This window comes from Phocoena phocoena, chromosome 14, assembly GCF_963924675.1.
Source record: "Phocoena phocoena chromosome 14, mPhoPho1.1, whole genome shotgun sequence".
NCBI lineage: Eukaryota > Metazoa > Chordata > Mammalia > Artiodactyla > Phocoenidae > Phocoena > Phocoena phocoena.
The window spans coordinates 36,662,473-36,683,056 of record NC_089232.1 but is presented as its reverse complement, the minus strand read 5'-3'; the positions used below and the strand labels follow the sequence as shown (position 1 = coordinate 36,683,056).

General features: G+C 33.9%; 1 protein-coding gene across 2 annotated transcripts in view; it reads right to left on the bottom strand.

Annotated features, from left to right (window-relative positions):
- The window catches only part of VPS54 (VPS54 subunit of GARP complex), a 76,689-nt gene that overhangs the window by 42,614 nt on the left and 13,491 nt on the right, over positions 1–20,584 (bottom strand). For both annotated transcript variants that reach the window (XM_065890886.1, XM_065890887.1), the window contains exons 5-10: positions 18,730–18,861; positions 15,201–15,586; positions 7,336–7,462; positions 6,252–6,359; positions 3,668–3,723; positions 2–98 (exon numbers count right to left, since the gene is read on the bottom strand). In XM_065890886.1, coding sequence (XP_065746958.1) covers positions 2–98; positions 3,668–3,723; positions 6,252–6,359; positions 7,336–7,462; positions 15,201–15,586; positions 18,730–18,861 — 906 coding nt within the window. The remainder of the gene's footprint in view (position 1; positions 99–3,667; positions 3,724–6,251; positions 6,360–7,335; positions 7,463–15,200; positions 15,587–18,729; positions 18,862–20,584) is intronic.

Below are 20,584 nucleotides of genomic sequence, written 5' to 3'. Positions count from 1 at the left end.
CCTTAACTCTCTGTAGGAAAATTGTAAACTTAGAGAAAATATCCTTTAGCAGATCAAACCACTGAAGAAAATTCAACATTCTCATCTGATCTGCAAGCCTAGAAAAAAAAATTCAAACAAAAATAATGACTGTCTTCAGGCCAACATGGTGTTATCTACACACTGGAGGAAACTACACTAAATACTAGCAACAAAAGAATAATAAAACGCAATTTAATCTAGATACCTAGCTAAAATTGAGATGAAGATGTCAATTACTAAGCAACTTCTCCTTGTTTAAACATCTCTAAGACTAGTCAAGTACACTGACTTATGAATCTTATCATGTAGTAATTCCATGGAACATGCTTCATGACCATTCGATGAAAAAGCATAGAGAAATAAACTAATTTTGGTTAAATATGGAAAAGATATATTCTGGAATAAAAATAGAAACATAAAATCTCCCTTAATAAACGAGCCTCTTCAATAAGTGGTGCTGGGAAAACTGGACAGCTACATGTAAAAGAATGAAATTAGAACACTCCCTGATACCATACACAAAAATAAACTCAAAATGGATTAAAGACCTAAATGTAAGGCCAGACACTATCAAACTCTTAGAGGAAAACTTAGGAATAACACTCTATGACATAAATAACAGCAAGATCCTTTATGACCCACCTCCTAGAGAAACAGAAATAAAAATAAACAAATGGGACCTAATGAAACGTAAAAGCTTTTGCACAGCAAAGGAAACCATAAACAAGATGAAAAGACAGCCCTCAGAATGGGAGAAAATATTTGCAAATGAAGCAACTGACGAAGTATTAATCTCCAAAATTTATAAGCAGCTCATGCAGCTCAATATCAAAAAAAACAAACAACCCAATCCAAAAATGGGCAGAAGACCTAAACAGACATTTCTCCAAAGAAGATATACAGATTGCCAACAAACACATGAAAGAACGCTCAACATCATTAATCATTAGAGAAATGCAAATCAAAACTACAATGAGGTATCCCCTCACACCGGTCAGAATGGCCATCATCAAAAAATCTACAAACGGGCTTCCCTGGTGGCGCAGTGGTTGAGAATCTGCCTGCCAATGCAGGGGACACGGGTTCGAGCCCTGGTCTGGGAAGATCCCACATGCCGCGGAGCAACTAGGCCCGTGAGCCACAACTACTGAGCCTGCGCATCTGGAGCCTGTGCTCCTCAACAAGAGAGGCCGCGACAGTGAGAGGCCCGCGCACCGCGATGAAGAGTGGCCCCCACTCGCCGCAATTGGAGAAAGCCCTCGCACAGAAACGAAGACCCAACACAGCCAAAAATAAATAAATAAATTTATAAAAAAAAAAAAAAATCATATAATTTCAAAAAAAAAAAAAATCTACAAACAATAAATGCTGAAGAGGGTGTGGAGAAAAGGGAACCCCTCATACACTGTTGGTGGGAATGTAAATTGATACAGCCACTATGGAGATTCCTTAAAATCAGCCAGTATGGAGGTTCCTTAAAAAACTACACATAGAACTACCATACGACCCAGCAATCCCACTATCGGGCATATACCCTGAGAAAACCATAATTCAAAAACAGTCATGTACCACAATGTTCATTGCAGCTCTATTTACAATAGCCAGGACATGGAAGCAACCTAAGTGTCCATCGACAGATGAACAGATAAAGAAGATGTAGCACATGTATACAATGGAATATTACTCAGCCATAAAAAGAAACGAAATTGAGTTATTTGTAGTGAGGTGGATGGACCTAGAGTCTGTCATACAGAGTGAAGTAAGTCAGAAAGAGAAAAACAAATACTGTATGCTAACACATATATATGGAATCTAAAAAAAAAAAAAAATAGTCATGAAGAACCAAGGGGCAAGACGGGAATAAAGACACAGACCTACTAGAGAATGGACTTGAGGACACAGGGAGGGGGAAGGGTAAGCTGAGACAAAGTGAGAGAGTGGTAGTGTATATATGGACATATATACACTACCAAACGTAAAACAGATAGTGGGAAGCAGTTGCATAGCACAGGGAGATCAGCTAGGTGCTTTGTGACCAGCTAGAAGGGTGGGAGAGGGACAGTGGGAGGGAGGGAGATGCAAGAGGGAAGAGATATGGGGATATATGTATATGTATAACTGATTTACTTTGTTATAAAGCAGAAACTAACACACCATTATAAGGCAATTATACTCCAATAAAAATGTTAAAAAAAATAAAAATAGAAACATAACATCTCCCCTAATAAACTTAATAACCTACTTTTCTAACTACAAACTAAAAAGTACTCTTCCATATATGAAGGATCATGTGGCATGGTGGCTAAGAGCATGGGCTCTTAAGCCACAATGCCTTGGTTCAAGTTCCAGCCCTGCTACTTACTAGTTGGGTGACTCTGGACAAATGACTTAACTCCTCCATGATCTAATTTTCTCATTTTAAATGGGTAGAACCTACCTTATATGGTAGCTGTGAATATAAACTGAGTTAATACGAAGTACTCAGAAAAATGCACAGTGCTATGTAAGTATTAGCCAATATTGTGTTAGTTACATATATATTATATATATACTAAATATTACAATACATAATAGTACAGCCAATATTTTTATAACTGACATCAATCAACTTTAAGATTAAAAATTAATAAAAAAATAGAATTCCATAAAGATATTTTAGAGTACTACAATGACTTATTACTTCAAATTTTTAATTAACGCTGCTACACCTAGGACTTTATTCTCAAAAGATACTCCTATACACTTGAGATATAGGATGTTCTCTAAGTTGAGAAAATTCCCTAGGGAAGTAAAATATTAAAAATAACTGACTCTCCATGTATATAGGGCTTTTAGCAAAGGTCCAGTAACTTAATTTTTCCAACTACTAGTGATCCCTGCATTATTAGGATTGCTTCAATTAATTCTGAAGCTGAGCTTTCACTAGGTAATAGTGTGGAAATTAAAACTCCACAATCCTCATTCTATGAGTCTGACCCAGAGAAGTTTTACAGTTGTCCATATTACTATTCATATCTTAGACCAGTTAATAAAGTTTAGATACCTATATGAACAAGAAATTCATAGTCATAAAATATTTATCACTGTTCTCCTTAAAATAAGAATAGGTATTTCAAGGGGAAAACAAAAAATTATAGACATGGGCAATTCAAAATCATGTACTCAAACTTCTCAAAGCTAACTGGGTTTTAATTATATAGCTAAATAATTTAAATTTAACACCGCTATTCCTCTTCAATTTCCACCCTCCATATGACGTTGTATCCTCTCCACCCTCTCTCTGCCCTGGGAGGCTGACCTGCTGGGCTTGGTCAGTGAGGAGCCCTTACATAAGACTGAAAGGAGGAAAGGTGCTAATAGTCCGTCTCCATCCCTGAGGGGTTACCTCAGGATGACTGCCTCCCTCCACTGAAGATCACTTCAACTACTAAAAGACTTTTTTTTTTCAGCTACTTACATCTTCTTCTCCTGAATTCCATTAACTGCTCTCTTTCTTTGTCCCTTAAAGGTACTGCACTATCACTTGTGATTTTCCTACACTCTACCCACACCTTAGCAAATAATTCCTGAACTAAATCCTCCTTAGATTATTTGAATGCGTTATCTTTTCCCTGACTGGTAACCCCAACTTAATATTTATACTTACTTCAAGACAACATCTGTGTCTATGTCTTCTATTTGTGAAACTTTATTAATCACACACTGCAAAATTTAAGAAAAAAAATTTGATTAATGTCTTTAGAACTTTAAGTACTACATGTTCATTTGTATATTAATAAGGGCCTCAATGACTATAATTATTTGACCAAACTTCTCCTGTCTCTTACACCTCAAGGTGTTTAAAAAACTGCAGCATTACCTTTACCCTATTAAATAATTATTCCAGGGTATGCTTGAACTGTATTAATCACAATTTCCTACTATTTAAAACTGTTCACACACAAATACACACACAACACACACAAACACACACGCACACACACAAAACCCCCATAGAACTATAATACTTAGGACATGGTATAAGCCCCATACTAAAATTCCAAAAGAAATTCATTTTGGAGGTCACACTTCCTTGCAACACGTGCAACAGTTTAAGGTTTTAAAAAATAAATGCTCAGACTTTAGAAGTCTAGGAATTAAAACAGAGCAGTTTTAAAAAACTGTTTAAAAGTATAATATACATACAGAAAACTGTACAAATTATGTTTATAGCTCAATATGTTTTTACAAATGGAGTGCACCTATTTAACCAGAACTCAGATTATGAAATTGAATATTACCAGTAAGCCCCTCCTGCTCCCCTCCTGGTCACTACTTCCTCCCAAAAGACATTGCTATCCTGATTTCTAACACCACAGATTAATTTTGCCCGTGTTTGAATTTTACGTAAGTGGAATCATACAGTGTGTACTCTTCCGTGTCTGGCTTCTTTGGCTCCACCTTATGTATGTGAATATCCATGTTGTTCCATGTAGTTTATTCATTCTCATTGCTGTATAGTATTCAATGTTGTAAATATGCTACAATTCTATTTATCTTTTTTACTGATGATAACATTTGTGTTTTTCTGGTTTTTTATTACAAATATGCTGCCATGGAATGCATGTGCTGTCTTTGGTGAGCCTAGGTATGAATTTCTGTTGGGTAAATTACCTAGAAGTAGAATTGCTAAGCTATAATATACCAACAAGTTTTGGAAGTGGCAGTGATAATTTTAAAATATGGTGCTTTAGTCAATGTTTGAAAGAGGTAAAAGATGGGGCGATTGTAACATTTTTCTTGCTTGTTTTATTTAAACATTAAAAACTAAGAAATGTACATTCAACCTAATGATGATGATCAATTAAGCCTAAGAAATTCATTCAAAATTGTTCTTTTTCACATACAGAAAAACTAAAGTTCAGAGAATGAGATTTATCTGAATAGAAAAAGTCAAAACAAAAATCAGGCAAGTGTATACATATAGCTGATTCACTTTGTTGTACAGAGGAAACTAACACAACATTGTAAAGCAATTGTACTCCAATAAAGAGGTAAAAAAAAAAATGCTTATGGAAAAAAATTGTATCTCATGAAATATAGCGGCAACTTGAATTTCACATCTTTAAAACTGAAATAACCTTAAAATATATATCTACTTTCTAATGAGTAGATGACAAATACTGAAACTTTGATAGCATTGTAGATAGTAAGCTTTTTCTTTTAATTTCTAAAAGTAATGCAGATGTAAAATGTTTGACAATTCCACTTTATCACTTTATGCCAATTGTGTTGTAATAAATACCAATTAGCTTGGGAAAAAAATCAGGGAAGACTAAAAAAAAAAACAAATAGATTTTAGTTTACAATTATAATTTCTTAGAGATCAGAGTAAGAAGAAATGCTGGTGAAAGTATATACTATTGGTAAAATGTTTTTAGAAGAAAAGCAATTCAGCTCCATGTATCAAACAATTTAAAAATACATTTCACTCTCTGACCAATAGTTCCACTTCAGGAATCAGTTATAAGAAAAATAGTCTTAAATATGAGAAACCAAACAAACAAGACTTTATACCAAAGCATACCAAAGATGTTTGTCACAGTGCTCTTTATAGTACCGAAATGAAAATGACCTAAATATTTAACACAGAGGAAAGCTTAAACAGGTTTAACTAACATAATGTTGATGGAATTTTATACAACCATTAAAAGTGATATTTCTGAAGGCTTATGAGCAAATGCTTATGTTATGATTCAAACGGAAATATATAATACAATTCAAAATTATATATACAGTATGAGAGCACCAATGATAAACACCAGTAACAATTTTGCTTAGAAATATTCTTTTTTTTTTTTTTCGGTACGGGGCCCTCTCACTGCTGTGGCCTCTCCCGCTGCAGAGCACAGGCTCCGGACGCACAGGCCCAGCAGCCATGGCTCACGGGCCCAGCTGCTCCACGGCATGTGGGATCCTCCCGGACAGGGGCACGAACCCGCGTCCCCTGCATCGGCAGGTGGACTCCCAACCACTGCGCCACCAGGGAAGCCCTAGAAATATTCTTAAAGTGATAATCTTTTTGACTGGTAGGGCTATGTTTTTCTTTCTTCTATTTTTCTATATTAAAAATTTTTTAATAAATGAGAAAATGTTACTATGATACTGCATGTATTATTACAGGATCATGTAAAAATAAACTTCACAAAAGATTCTAGATGAAAATATATCAAATAAAAAAGTATAATTACCTGTTTAATGATATTCTTTGCTGTAATAATCATTTCTTCACTATATATTTCTAAAAAATTAAGTTTTCTTTGTTTTAAAAGTCCAAATACAAGAGATACTAGTCTTTCCTGTTAAAATAAAAGAAGGGTATACAATGTCAAAATTCAAATACAAAATAATCTCACTTAGAGGTAGGAATAATCAACGTCAAGGGTTTTATTGTTTGACCCTCAAATCTCTATCTTCCTTTTGGTATTTTCTAAAAGCCTTAAAAACCCCTTTCCATAGCATCTTGTCATCAGATTTTTGGAGTCATTATTCTAAAACAGGTAAATCCTACCCTACTATAGTGGATCAAATGAAGCTGGTTTGGGGACAAAACAATATGAGTATATTTTGGTCTAGTTTCAGTAAGTAGCTAGAAAGTATTCTTCTGAAACCCTGATGACCAATAAATACTCTATGAGCCCGGTGCTTTCTAATTAGTGGTCTAGAAGACTGGAATGATGACCTGGATTATTTGTGGAGCATTAACTGCTAACATTTACAAAAATCTCTTTAACTACTTAGGCTGCTATCAGGGCTTTTTGGATTCTTTACAAGTTCTTGGCAATAATCAGCATTGAGAAGTTACTAGATAAGTTACCAAATATGATATATTTGTACATGCATATGCATAAAACATGTTCATAATAGGTGCTCAGTGAATGTGAATGACTGATAAGTTATCATATAATAATGATCACTTTTTATAAAAGACACACTCCAATACATGCATATACATGGATATAAGTTAATTCATCCTATATCTACATCCTATATCTATATTTGGAACTTGGGTAGTAAGCCATATAAAGACTTCATTTTAACTCCCATTTCTAATTAAGCTATAAAATTATTTATTCTCTAATTTCACAGGATAATAAACAATTGTGTACTTCCTAAAGTCACATACTTAGTCAAAGATTTCATAGGTCTCACAGGCTTGATATTGAAGATAATTTTGCTCACTATAACCTGAGGAAAATGTGTCCTAAACTAAGGCTGTTAGGAAATAACACTAAGCAATGACATCAATTTCATTCTACAGTTCAAAAGACATACCTCTTCTAAAATTTGACAGTCATCTTCCAATGGTCTATTTAAGTCACTGTGAGAATAAGTAGAAAATTCTGCAATCATCATTTTATCTATCAGTTTTTCTAATTCACAAAGCTGTGATCCCAAATGCCTACAAAGGAAGAGGGAAATGTTACCTCATTTATTAAAAACCCAGATTTACTCTACGATCAAGGGAACCCGCCAGCAAAACTTTTCTAGTGACAGTACTTGTGCAACAAGGTGATGTTTTAGTAAAATACAGTCTTTTAACTTAACAAAAATAACTGCGACAGTTTCACATCATCTCCCAAATTCTATTTTTCTCTGTATATCTTAACCTCCAAACAGTTAAATATACTATAGGAAACTTGGTTCTAGAAAACTTCATGACTGCTTTTTAGTCTGCTTTTCACAGACAAAATATTCAGATATTCTAAGTCCTTTCCTCATTAACCACTTACTGAATATAAATGTCAGTAGCTCCCCAGCCATTCACGTATGCAATAAATACAAGCGCTTACTATGCACCAGGCCCTGTTCTGGGTACCTATAAATATTTGAAGGACTATAGGCGAGACTGACTCAGCTCAACTTCTGTCAGAATCAGTTTGAGTTACTGTGCAATATCCCCCAGGCCATTAAAGTCATTAGAACACATGAGTGAAGATCTAAAGTCACTGAGCTATAATCTATCCATGGAACTTCTTCTCATGAAGTATGGTGTTCCTTTTTAGTCCACCTCTTCAGTACCTGCAGATCCTGGCTAGGGTTAAAGTGAGCAGGACTCTTAATTTTGGCAGAGTTGTGGGGGTGGTGAGGGCATGTATTACTAAAGAGATTTGGAACCTTTTCCCTAGAAAAAGTAAGTACTGTCCAAGTGACAAGAGTGGTCCCAGGTAGTTAATTCCTGCTCTGAAGGGCACTAAGGATGAATACCGTCATATCCAAAGGGATTTTTGCCAAACAATCTAATAGTTTCATAAAAACAATGGGTTGAAGAAACCTAGGTAATCTAGTTGGTCCAAGGCATTTCAAAAATTAAGTGAAATTTATCTTAAATGTAAACATTTATAATTAATTATAAAAACATTTTAAAAGTTTATGCTACATTTACTTGAAAAACAAGCCCTTAATGTTAGCAACTGTCTTTACTATGACCAGATATAGCACATTAAAAAAATTAAAGCATGTGACCTTTTAGACAGATCCGTTGTTCTTCTTTTATGAACAACAACAATATGGTAAGTAGTGCAGTGATACTTTTAGAAAAAATCTGATAAGTGAAATAACATAAATTTGTTTTTTGCAATATGAAAATTATATTTCTCACAGCTAATTAGAAGTCTGATAAGGTTCTCATAAATGGTGACAACATCTCACAATAAACTAATTTATAACATATCCACTCTTACAAACTAAAACACTGCCATAAAAGGAATTTGGCAGTGTCTTGCAAAATTACATAGGCAATTAGCCTTTGACCTAGGAATCTGACTTCTCAGAATCCATCTCAAAGATACACTGGTAAATGACAAAAGAACATACATTCATTGCAGCACTGTTGGTAATTGCAAAGGAATGGAAACAACCCAAATGCTGACCAACAGAAGGCTAGTTAAATATATCATAATAGCCCCTATACACTTTTAAAAGAATCGAGGAATACCGATTAATACACTGTATACTGCTACAGAGCAGTTTCTCGACTACTGCCCCCCTAAAAAGCCTTTTCAGACATTTTTATTCCTAATCACTCCCCATGAAGTTTTAATATCACAGATATACTGTAAATCCGTTTATGTACTGTGGTGTTTGGAGGGCCACAAACTATTGTAAAATCCAAGAGTTTTTTTCACCCTTCAAGAAAAAACTTTTCCCCCCTTTGGGTGATATCCCCCATTGAGAATGCATACTGTAGCATGATCTACAGGGTATATACTGTAAGATAAAAACCCCACGGTGGAGAAAAGTATGTACAGTATGCTAATGCTTATCTAAGATGAGGGACAGAGAGATGGACAAATAAACATAAATTAAAACTTTTTTAAATGACTTGTAGGAGTAGGTACAGAGGAAGAGAACCAAGACAGAAGTTAAATTTCTCTGAATATTTTTTGTTTTATAGATTTGACTTTGGAACTATGTAACTACTTAACATAGTTGTAAAACAATATTACATTTAAAAACAGCAATCCTTGAATATCAAAAGCAAATGAACTTAACTATGTATCAAAGTACAGGCAAATCTACACAAAGAGGAATTATTTCAAGTGACTTTAAAACACAGTAATTTATCCATTCATACCACAAGGGATATACCTTAAGAAAAAGAGGGAAAATTATTTTCTAGCTCTGCCCACTAAAAAGGCCTAGAGATCATGACCAATCCAGTAGCAAGGAACACCTCTGATACCTAGATTGTAATTTCTAAATACCATTTCCTACTAAAAGAAACTAGGGCTCCTTAGAGAAATGGCAGTTTAGAAATATGGAGCAGAAAATGTATAATATGAATATCCTGTCATAACATGAAGAAAACCATTAATGACTACTCATAGAATCAAAAGAACTTGAGGAAGTTCCTACAAAAGATAGGACAATATGAACATCGATTAAAGAAAAACTTAATACTTCAAATATATATAAATCCATGTGCTTATAAAACATTTGGAAGATGCTACATTTTTCAATTCATTATTTTAAAAACTGCTAAATAAAGGAAAAGAACCTAGACTTTATCTTGCCTATCCTTGTAAGAACTGTCCTTCAGAATTACCAAGTAATTGTTATGGAGAAATATGGCTTTATAGAAATATTCCATTAACAAATGAATAAGGAAGTTTAGAATTAGAATATCATGATTTGCAACCCATAATGAGATGATAAATCTAGGCAATGATCACCAAATGGCTGCTAATTTCATGAAAAAAGAGACAACCAGATATATGCCTCTTGGCTGAAATACACCTATTAGGTACTCTTACCAAAAAGAAAAACTTAAATCTGATCAAGGCTTTAAATCTAACTACCAGTTTATAGAAAATACAAGTAAAAGGAAAACACACTAAACATGGGGATGCAGTTGGCAAAATCCAGACTGTGAGAAGCACTACAAAGACAACTCAATTTCTTCAATAAATATTTTGAAAGGGAGAAAATGAGAAGAATGGAGAACTATATATCAAAAGACATTTGAAATATATCAACCAATTGTAATATACAGTTGTTATTATTTGGATCCTGTTTCAACAAATACACTGTGAAAAGAATTTTGAGAGAAATAGGAAAATCTGAACACTGACTAGCTATTTGAAACTATGAATGATATTTATGTTTTTAAAGATCCTTATCTTTCAGAGATACATAATGAAATACTTATGGATGAAATGAAATCATGTTTTGGATTTGTTTCAAAATAATCCAGGAGTAGGGGGAGGCATATAGAGAAAACCAAGTTGGCTATGAGTTGATAACTCACAGGTGATATGCAATTTATCCAGTTTCATATAACTCTCTTCATATGATTTCCTCTATTTTTGTGTATGTTTCAGTTTTCAATAAGTTTTAAAAAGCAGTAATAGGGTAGGATATGAATCCACACATAAATTTAACATTGCTTTGTTCTCAGTTAATTGATTTTTATAAAGATCAAAAATTCCTTTTAAATGCAGACTAGAGGTTAACACCCAAGTATGTGTTACCTTCAGGTACAAATAGTCTTCAGCAAATCCCAACAAAGAATTAGGGTAGGAAGTCCATAGGACTGTATCTACTGATGTTTGGGCATCAAAGTAATAAAACTCTATCATTTCAGCCTAATAACTTAAATGTGAGGTTCTATTTAACTTCAGATATTGTCAAAAATAACTGAGTAGCTTCATTTTTACACATCTTAAGTAATTTTAAAGTCTGACAAATATAATAAAGAAGAGCAGATGTGAATCTCAATACTAACATCAAATAGTATTTATTATGTACTCACAGGTATATGATAACATATATAAAAAGATTTGTCTAAGCAAATCCCTAAATAAAATTTCTAGAATTAGTGTTTTATAGGATTCACCTATTCATCCTTGCTCTGTTTTAAAAATATTTTAGACTACTTTAACAATAGATGCAATTATACTGGCCTGTATATTATTATTAACCTTACCAAAAATATTTAATAGATAAATCTGCTAACAGTTCATTTTAAAAGTATGTATCCTAATAATCACATATAATACTTTACAGTGGTGAAAGAAATCTGCTGAAATGACAGACAAGTAACTAAAAATCACTTTCTGAAAAAGTACATAGGCTCATATATCCAGCTAAACAAATTGGAGCAATTCTAATACTTTCTACTTTAATATGCCTCAATTTGTACATGAATTCAGAACTTCTACTAAGCTGTGGGTTCACTACAATGACCTTTGTGTTGCTTTTATCACAGAAACTTACATATCAATAAACCCTACAGTAATACTAGCTTCATCAAATAGCAGAAAATCTGTTGTTTTGGCTTTACCTCAGAGCACACAATGTGGATGTTTTCATATCATAATGTTTTCAAGATCTAAATTATGGGAGATTATATAGGAGTAAAGAAGATGTTAAATACCTTTTACTACTTCCAATAATAAAAATCCCTTAAGTGGAATCCCAAGGAGGCCTCTGATCAATGAAATCATAATAAGCTGGAACCTATAATTAACTCTGAATGTTTTCCACCTTTTCTTTCAAGAAGAAGAAGAAGAAGAAGAGGGAGGAGAGGAGGGGGGGAGAGGAGGGGGGGAGAAGGGGGGGGAGAGGAGGAGGAGGAGAGGAGGAGGGAAGGAGGGGAGGGGAGGAGGGGGAGGGGAGGAGGGAAGGGGAGGAGGGGGGAGGGGAGGAGGGAAGGGGAGGAGGGGGAGGGGGAGGGGAGGGGAGGAGGGGAGAAGGGGAGGAGGGGAGGAGGGGGGAGGGGAGGAGGGGAGGAGGGGAGGGGAGGAGAGGAGGACGAGGAGGAGGAGGAGGAGGAGGAGGAGGAGGAGGAGGAGATGACAACGTACGAGTAGAAAAACTAGTTTCATTAATTTTTATCCTAAAATCTATTACTATGGTAGATTCCTAGCTCAGCAAACCTCTAACTCAGTTGCCCACAGTTTAACATCTATTGCACTAGAAAATTAGCACTGATGTTCAGAGTGATCTATTTGAGGTCCTACAAAACCTCAATCAAATATATTAAAAAGTATACATAACTCTTGGGTCCGATGAGATCTGGGTTGAATCTTGACTCTACTGTTTTATAACTTGCTGTATGACTTGGAGCAAGTTATCTAAGATTTTCAATGCTCCAGTTTCCTTATCTATTAAAATGGGGATAAAACTATCTATCTCATAGAAGGGTTTTTTTGGAGTGGGGAGGGAGATCAAATAATATATGCAATATTCTTAGCACTGGTACAGAATACCAAAGTATTCAAAAAATGTTCTTAGGTTTTGTAGTGGTGGCAGTAGTAGAGTAATGGTGGTAGTAAGTAATAAAGAAAAAAAAATTAACAGTGGTGAAAACTGAAGTTTCTACATAAACCTTTACAGTAAGAAACAGAAAATAACAACATTATATCCCTGAATTTCAAGGTAACTGAATCTTTTCTATACGAAACCTGCAAGATATCAAGGTTCAAATATATTTTCATATATATTATATTTTATATGAAGAATAAACACTCTTTACAAATGTGCAGGTTCTAAAAAATATAATAGTAGATATTTGAGTAAAACATAGATAATCAGGGGCTTCCCTGGTGGCGCAGAGGTTGAGAGTCCGCCTGCCGATGCAGGGGACATGGGTTCGTGCCCCGGTCCGGGAAGATCCCACATGCCGCAGAGCGGCTGGGCCCGTGAGCCATGGCCGCTGAGCCTGCGCGTCCGGAGCCTGTGCTCCGCGACGGGAGAGGCCACAACAGTGAGAGGCCCACATACCGCAAAAAAAAAAAACAAAGAAAAACAAAAAAACAAAACATAATCAGAATATTTGAAAGTCTTTTAAAAAATAATATACACTTTTTTATGAAGAATATTTTGTCCTTTGAGTTAAGGTACAAACCAAAAAAGTAAGGATGAAAATAAAGGTAAACTCTTTCTTGAGCTCAAGATAATTAAAAGATTATAAAATTTTCATTCTGCCTTCTGATAAATCATAATCTACTGGGAATAAATATCCAACCCTGTTCTTATTTTCCAGATAGCTTTGGAGAACTAAACTTTTCATCAGTATTATTAGGCATAAACTTATGAGTCAGGAAAATGAAATAAAATAAACTGCATGACCTTTGGAGTAAAAATGAGAACAGTTTCAGAATTTGTGTTTAGCAGGCAAGCATTTAATCTTTGCTTCTATTGCTCTATTCAGAGGATAAAGCACTCTACTTTCTAGAAACAGCTCCCAATATTCATCAAATTCGTATAATATAGTGGTGACAAGAAAAAACACAGCTTCTGTCATTACAGAAGTCCATTTTGCTAAAATACTGACAAAATTAATATTATTTATTTTAAAAATATATGCCATATACACATTCAAAAAAGAGAAATATTTAAATTTTCAGAGGTAAAGGGGAAACTAAAAATCATTTAGTCACCTTGGGTTCCCATGCTGAGAAATCCAAAGTAGGCTTCAAAGGACTACGAACCACCCAAAATTGATTGCAAAATTTTATGTACAGGTATATTTTTATGGAAAGAAGGTCCATCCACAGCTTTCAAGAGATTCTCAAAGAGGTTTGTGATCCAAACTTTTTCTGTAAACATCCAAGTCTGGATAAGGTTCTTCCCGTAAGGTTAGGCTCCATAGCAATCTGTACTTCATCATCATACTGTACTGTACTGTATAATAACTACCCAGTAATTTATGTCTCCCTCCTATCAAATAAATTGTAGAAACAGAGCAGAAAGCATCTCTGCTTTGTTCATGGCTATATTCCCAGTATTCTGCCTGGTGTCTGTCATGTAATCAATAACCATTTCTTGAATAAATGAATCAATCATTCACTTGCATAATTAAAATTGGGCCAACTTTTTAAAAGTGCTTTCAAAATAAATATTCCAATTACATATCCTTAGTCAATAAGAACTTATAATTCAATTAAAATAAACTTATATTAAAGATAACCTTTCCAGAATATATTAAGTTACAGAGCACGTCTTCCATAAAACTTCTTTGTAGTCACTCAGTAGTATAAGGTTTCCCAGCAGATAGGAACTTCAACAAGGAAACTGCAAGCCTGCTTAACTGAATGAAATTTTGATGGCTTACAATTGGTGTAATCTGTAAATTAAACATATGACATGATCTCACATAAAATAACTAAAACCCTAATCTTAAAGGTATTTTCAAAATAAAAACTTAGAAGAAATTGGGTCTTTTCCATCATCGTGTGGGATTTTTTGCAATATGATAGACTGTAAATGAGAAATGAATTTTAATAATTATCTAATTTAAAGCTTATTCAATGGCTTTTAAAATGAACTTAATTTCAGCTATACTAGTATTCCTTTTTCCACCCTTACCTATTATCTTGACACAAAACTACTTCAACATTTTCAAAATATAATTTTCAAAGATGTGACTGGCCCTTCGTTGATTTCATCTACTAGAAAATTTAATTTTACTTCTTTATCCAAATGTCTCTGTAAATATTGGTCCTTATGATTTTTGTTTGTTTTAGTAAGACTAAAATATCAGAATGATAACATTATTAAACAGATCAATCTGGAAGAAAAAAATACCCTTGTAACTCTAACACATTCATAGATTTTCAGCTAACATTACACACTAAAATTTATCCTTTAGAAAGTTCTAACATTATTTCTAATGGCTTACTTAATGGACATACCGGAAGCTGTGAATGCCCTGAAGTTCCTGCTGTAGAACCTCTTGCGTTGTTGCTATTAAGTCTAATGCTCCGACAAATTCAGAAGTAGATAACAACACCTGTACTGTAGGCTGAGTCTGGTGTACAGTGGCCATTAATTTCAGTTTATTGTATACTTTAACACAATTATTTCTGGTAAGTGCCAGTCTTAAAATGTGTAGTGATCCTTCACACATTACTTTATCAATCTGTGCAATTTTATCTCGAAGCATTTTTACAGCCTGGGAAGTTTTCTTGAGGTAGTCCTGCAATTCGTGTTGAGAGGTCATTGCATGAAAAAATGCTTCTGAACGTAGAGAGATCTGGTGAGCAATGTTTACTTCCACAATATCCAGATAATGGCTCAGCTTAAGAGGAAAGGAAAAGAAAAAAAAATCACAGCATATTATAAGTATACCTTAACTGCCCAAATACTTTCTGAAAATGATACAATATTTCTACATGCATTTTAAATCCCATTGTGTCAACTGTTTGATCATGTGATGCTTGATACTAGGCATACAAAATAGAAGGGAGATGAAAGGTAGAGCCCAAAATTAATAAATGTAAGACAAAAGCATAGAAGGTGATTTACCTTCTTCCTCTGCTACTGCCATTACTGTCCTCCAAACACCAACTACTTTCTAGAGAGTAAAAGTAGCCCACAGTCATCTCAGATTATAATCTAGTTTTAGAAGTTCCAAGATCTGAGAGAATGATTGAGTTCCTTAACCTCCACATATCACTGCTATCACCAATATAATGTATCATTTATCTGACTGAAAGATGATTATAGTTACCATTTACTGGCTTTCTATGTACCAGGCAGTGGTATTTTATATATATCATCTTCTAATTTTAACAATCTTGGAATACAGGTATTATTATTATTTTATTTTACAGTTGAGGACAATGAGGCTCAGAAACATTAAATAACTTGAATAAAGTCATATGATTAATAAGTAGAAAAACTGAAATTTGAACCCAGGTTTGTCTAACTCAAAAACTGAAGTTCTTTCTACTGTACCATGCTGCCTCAAAACGTTAGAGAATTCATGAAAGACAGATTGGTGATCCAGCCACAAATTACAGAGAGTACTAGAATTCACCTGGATCTTTTTTTTTTAAGCTGTTAATTTCACATTTCAACAATTATTCTTTTATCAATTTATAAAACTCAGTTTATTTCCAATGTGTTTTCCTCTTAAACAGTTGACTGAAACAATTAGTTCATATATATCTTATTTGTAATACTACCAAAATTAATTCCTGGAGTAACATGTATTAAGAATGCTTTCTAATTTCAAATATGGACTTCTAAAACTTGAGTTGTCTTTTCTTCCTTTATAACTGCATATGCTTTCTTTGGCTATATCATTTTTCCATTTCTCTCCCACTTTTTTACTTCTAGATTCTTCAACCTATAGCTCAAACTTTAAGAATTATCTCTGAACATCTCAGGAGAATTTGTAGTGTTAAAGGGTTAATGGGCTTTCAACATTTAGGACTCATAAAATTAGAGGATTATTTGGTCACCAAGCCTGTCTCATTAAAACCATGCAGGATCATGCATATCTTCAATACAGCTCCTTCAATAATCTATTATAATATATAATAGGTTACAAACAAGACATTCTTCTATAGTTTAAATCTGTTGCATTTATACTCTTTTGCTGTTGTTCTTTTTACCTTCAACAGCTGTTCATTTATTTACCTAAAAAGCAATATGGGGATGAAGGTACTTAGGTACATCACAAGCTAAAGTAGACTCAATCTTCAGAAAATGGAGAAAAAGTAACTCCTGTAGGACAGGGGTACTCAGAATGCAGTTTATATGCTGCTGCCAGTTTGTGAACTGTTTAACAGGTCCATGATGAAATGAGGAACTCTGCTGGAAATTAAATCAACTACATCACTAAGCCCACGGTATTGCTTTTTCATAGAAAGACTTTCTTAATGAAGGAAGCAGTGAAATGATTTACGTTCTAGAGCAAACTCATTGTCTCATTGCAGACCAGCACTTTGGGTAGCAGTACTACAATAGGACAAAAATTTCCCTAATCCTGGTTGTAGCATCCCCTCGTTAAAACTAGCAAGATAAAATGGGTGCTGTCCATCATACAGTGAGTTTGAGTCTTGGAATCCTGTCTTCCATTCCTTTTCTAAGAACAGAGCAGAATGAGGAGACAAAATGTAAATGTAATAAAGCTGATTCTGCAACTTACCAAAAAAAAAAATTTCCATTACTTTAGTCACTTTAAACATTTAGCATGAGAAAATTGTTTCATTTGAATTTCAAAGATTTCTGCAATTTATCAATATTCCATTGATCTATTCTTTTCAAAGGCATAATATTTTCATAATTCATTTCCTAGTAAAATTCTATAAAGGGAACAGTTTTTAAAGTATTCCTAAAAGTATCTGTATAGATTGGTGAAATTTTTATTGGCTTTTGTTGTTTTTCTCTTTTAAGGTATTATTCTACCAGGGGATATACTTGGAATGTGAAAACGTAGTCTGGGAGTGAGTCTGTGTCTATATATCCATTGTTTTCATAAGATTTGTGAATGTATTCTTACTCAAGGAAAACCTTTATAGATGAAAATGTTGCCAAAAAAAAAAAAAGTGAATTCATTTTCAACTGTGAGAAACGGAATACTCACGATTCTTTCCCCACATTTCTTCTGTCCTCCCTAAGTAGTCCTTTCTTCAGTTGCTGAGGACTGGACCCAACTTATTGAATAGTCTACCTGAGGCAAGCTTTCAGACTGCCAAGAGCTGTGGCCTGACTAAAACGAAATGCTTTCATCTCAGTTTAGGAACCACAGTCAGTTTTAGAAAAGCTCTAAACTGAATGCTAAGAAAGAACAGAGATCAAAGGTCTTTACTTCCTATTCTAGTTTTAAAAGATTCTTGATCTATGAGTTATGTTTAAAGTTTTACATTTTAAATGACTTTCAAGATGTTGACTTCTGAAATATAGAACACTGTAAAATTTTGAAAAACTGCTAATAACACGCAAAAGGCTACGCTTTGCAAAGCTTTGCAAAGCTAAAGGAACACTGCATTTTTAAACTATGCTATTTTTGCTTCAAAATAATCATCATTACCATGTGTAAACGAGGAAAAACAGTACCTCAGGAAAAGTTAATTTTCTGTGCTTTAAGTCATAAAGAATATAAAATCAGCCAATATACTGTTTGGAATAAATGTAAAACAATTAATTGTGTTATCTAATACATCCTTTCAATTGAGATTGCTATCAACTGCTGTTTCAGATAAGAAGCACTCAAACAATAACCTTTTCCTTTTTCAACAGCACAACTTGTATTGCATTGAAACAAAGTGCTATTACTTTATCAGTTAAGATCTGAAGGGTTCTAATTATCAGTAACAATAAAGATGAAATTAAAGGAATTAGTGCCTACTAAATAACTAACTCTGAACTCACACAAACAGTACCACTTAATTAAAATAGTTTTCTACATGGGAAAAGTAAAAAAGAAACTACCTTTTCTTGTAGCAACTTTGAGGAAGCTGCATCACGATTTCCTTTTCCACCAGCAGTATTAAAATGAGACCATGGTAAAACTGAATTAAAAGTTAAGGAATCGTCCAAGGCAAAATCTGGTTTCATAAAAATCTATTAAAAAAATGCATTTCCCTCAATTAGATAAACATTTTCTTTACATCCATTATCCCTTCTAACATCATAAGACCATTAAACAATAATTAACTTGAATCTCAGGCATATACAGAAAAAGAAAGTGATAATAAGTTGAGTTATTTATACAAAAATCTGTAGAAGAAAAATATATAAATAATGTTTCATCAAGCTAAAAATGCTCATGAAAGATAGAAAAATGTTTTTTTGCCTTTACCAACAGAGATGGTCATTCCATTACTACCTGGTCAAACTCATGAATGCAGTCCCACTGGGCACATACAAAAGGGAGATATCATACTTATCCTAAAATTTCTGTATTATTTCCCACTGATAGTGGTTTTTTAAAAATGTCAAATATCAATATCTCTATACTTATATTTCTATTTTCTCTTGCTCAAAATTCTTTCAAACTTTCTTTATATTAGACATACACTAAATTTTAAAACCAAAACAAATTCACTTTTATGAAGAGACTGCTCCTTTCCCTTGTATACCACATCCATCTGCGCACCAAGTACTACCCTTAATATTTCCTCATTATCACTTGAATCTCCTCTCTACTCTATCTCCACAGTATTTCTGCAGCTCCTCATTATCTCTGGATTATAGTAAATGTCTACTTACTGATGTCCTTCCCTAATCTAGCCTCTATATATCTTTAAAATGCAATTATAACTGAATTAACTTCTCTTTTTAAATCTCAATGGATTCCCATGACCGACAGACCAAACTCTCTTAGAATGGCATTAAGAGTTTTATTTATCTCATACTTCACAAAATTTATTTAACCCCATCTCTAAACACAAGTATACCATGTATACTTATTTATCTCATATTTCATAAATATTTTTACTTAATATGTATATCTCCCCCAGACCATATGTTCCTATAAGACTGGATTTATAGATTATTAATCTTTCTATTCCAGCACATAGCATAAGGCCTGAAACATGGTTTAATCAATTAATTTCTATGTTATATTTTATTATATTCACTGATTCATATGACCCATATCCAAAAATTAGTATGAATGTGATAGGGAAATCTAACTAGGGACATGAGTATATTTTCTAGTCCCTCTAGTATAACTGAAAGTATTGATTAATTCAATAAATGTTGACTATCTATGATTTTACTCTTATGCTAGGCACTAAGGTGGAAACAAAGCTAAATTATTCCAGAGGTCCTAATCTCAAGGATCTTTAGCCCAAGGGATGTGATAAAATATATACATAAATATTTTATAAGGGAAAGAGTGACAAATGCCTTAAAAGGGAAGGCAGGGGTCTAGATAAAATGCTATGGCAGTTTGGCAAAGGGGCCAATGATCTTCATTTGGAGGAAATGTATTCATGTAAAGTTGTCATTTAAGCAAAAACTGTAAAGGGTTAGATATGGGGAGATAAGAGAAAAGTCTTCCAGGCTAAAGGAACACTGCAAGTAAAGCATGGAGCCAGCAAAAAAGTCTGGCTGAAGTAAAGAATGTGTAAAGATTAGTAGGCAAAAGTTAAGAGTGTGCCTATGATGGAAGTGAATAATTAAGGGCCTTAAATTGCAGAGTTCGAATTTTATTTTGTAGGAATCAAAGAACTTTAAAAATGACTGCCCTTTCCCTTTTGTTTCTGTCTTTCATCCTTCTGTCTCTTCGCACCCTAAAGAGCAATTATCACAGACCTCTTTGAGAATATGATGAATGCAA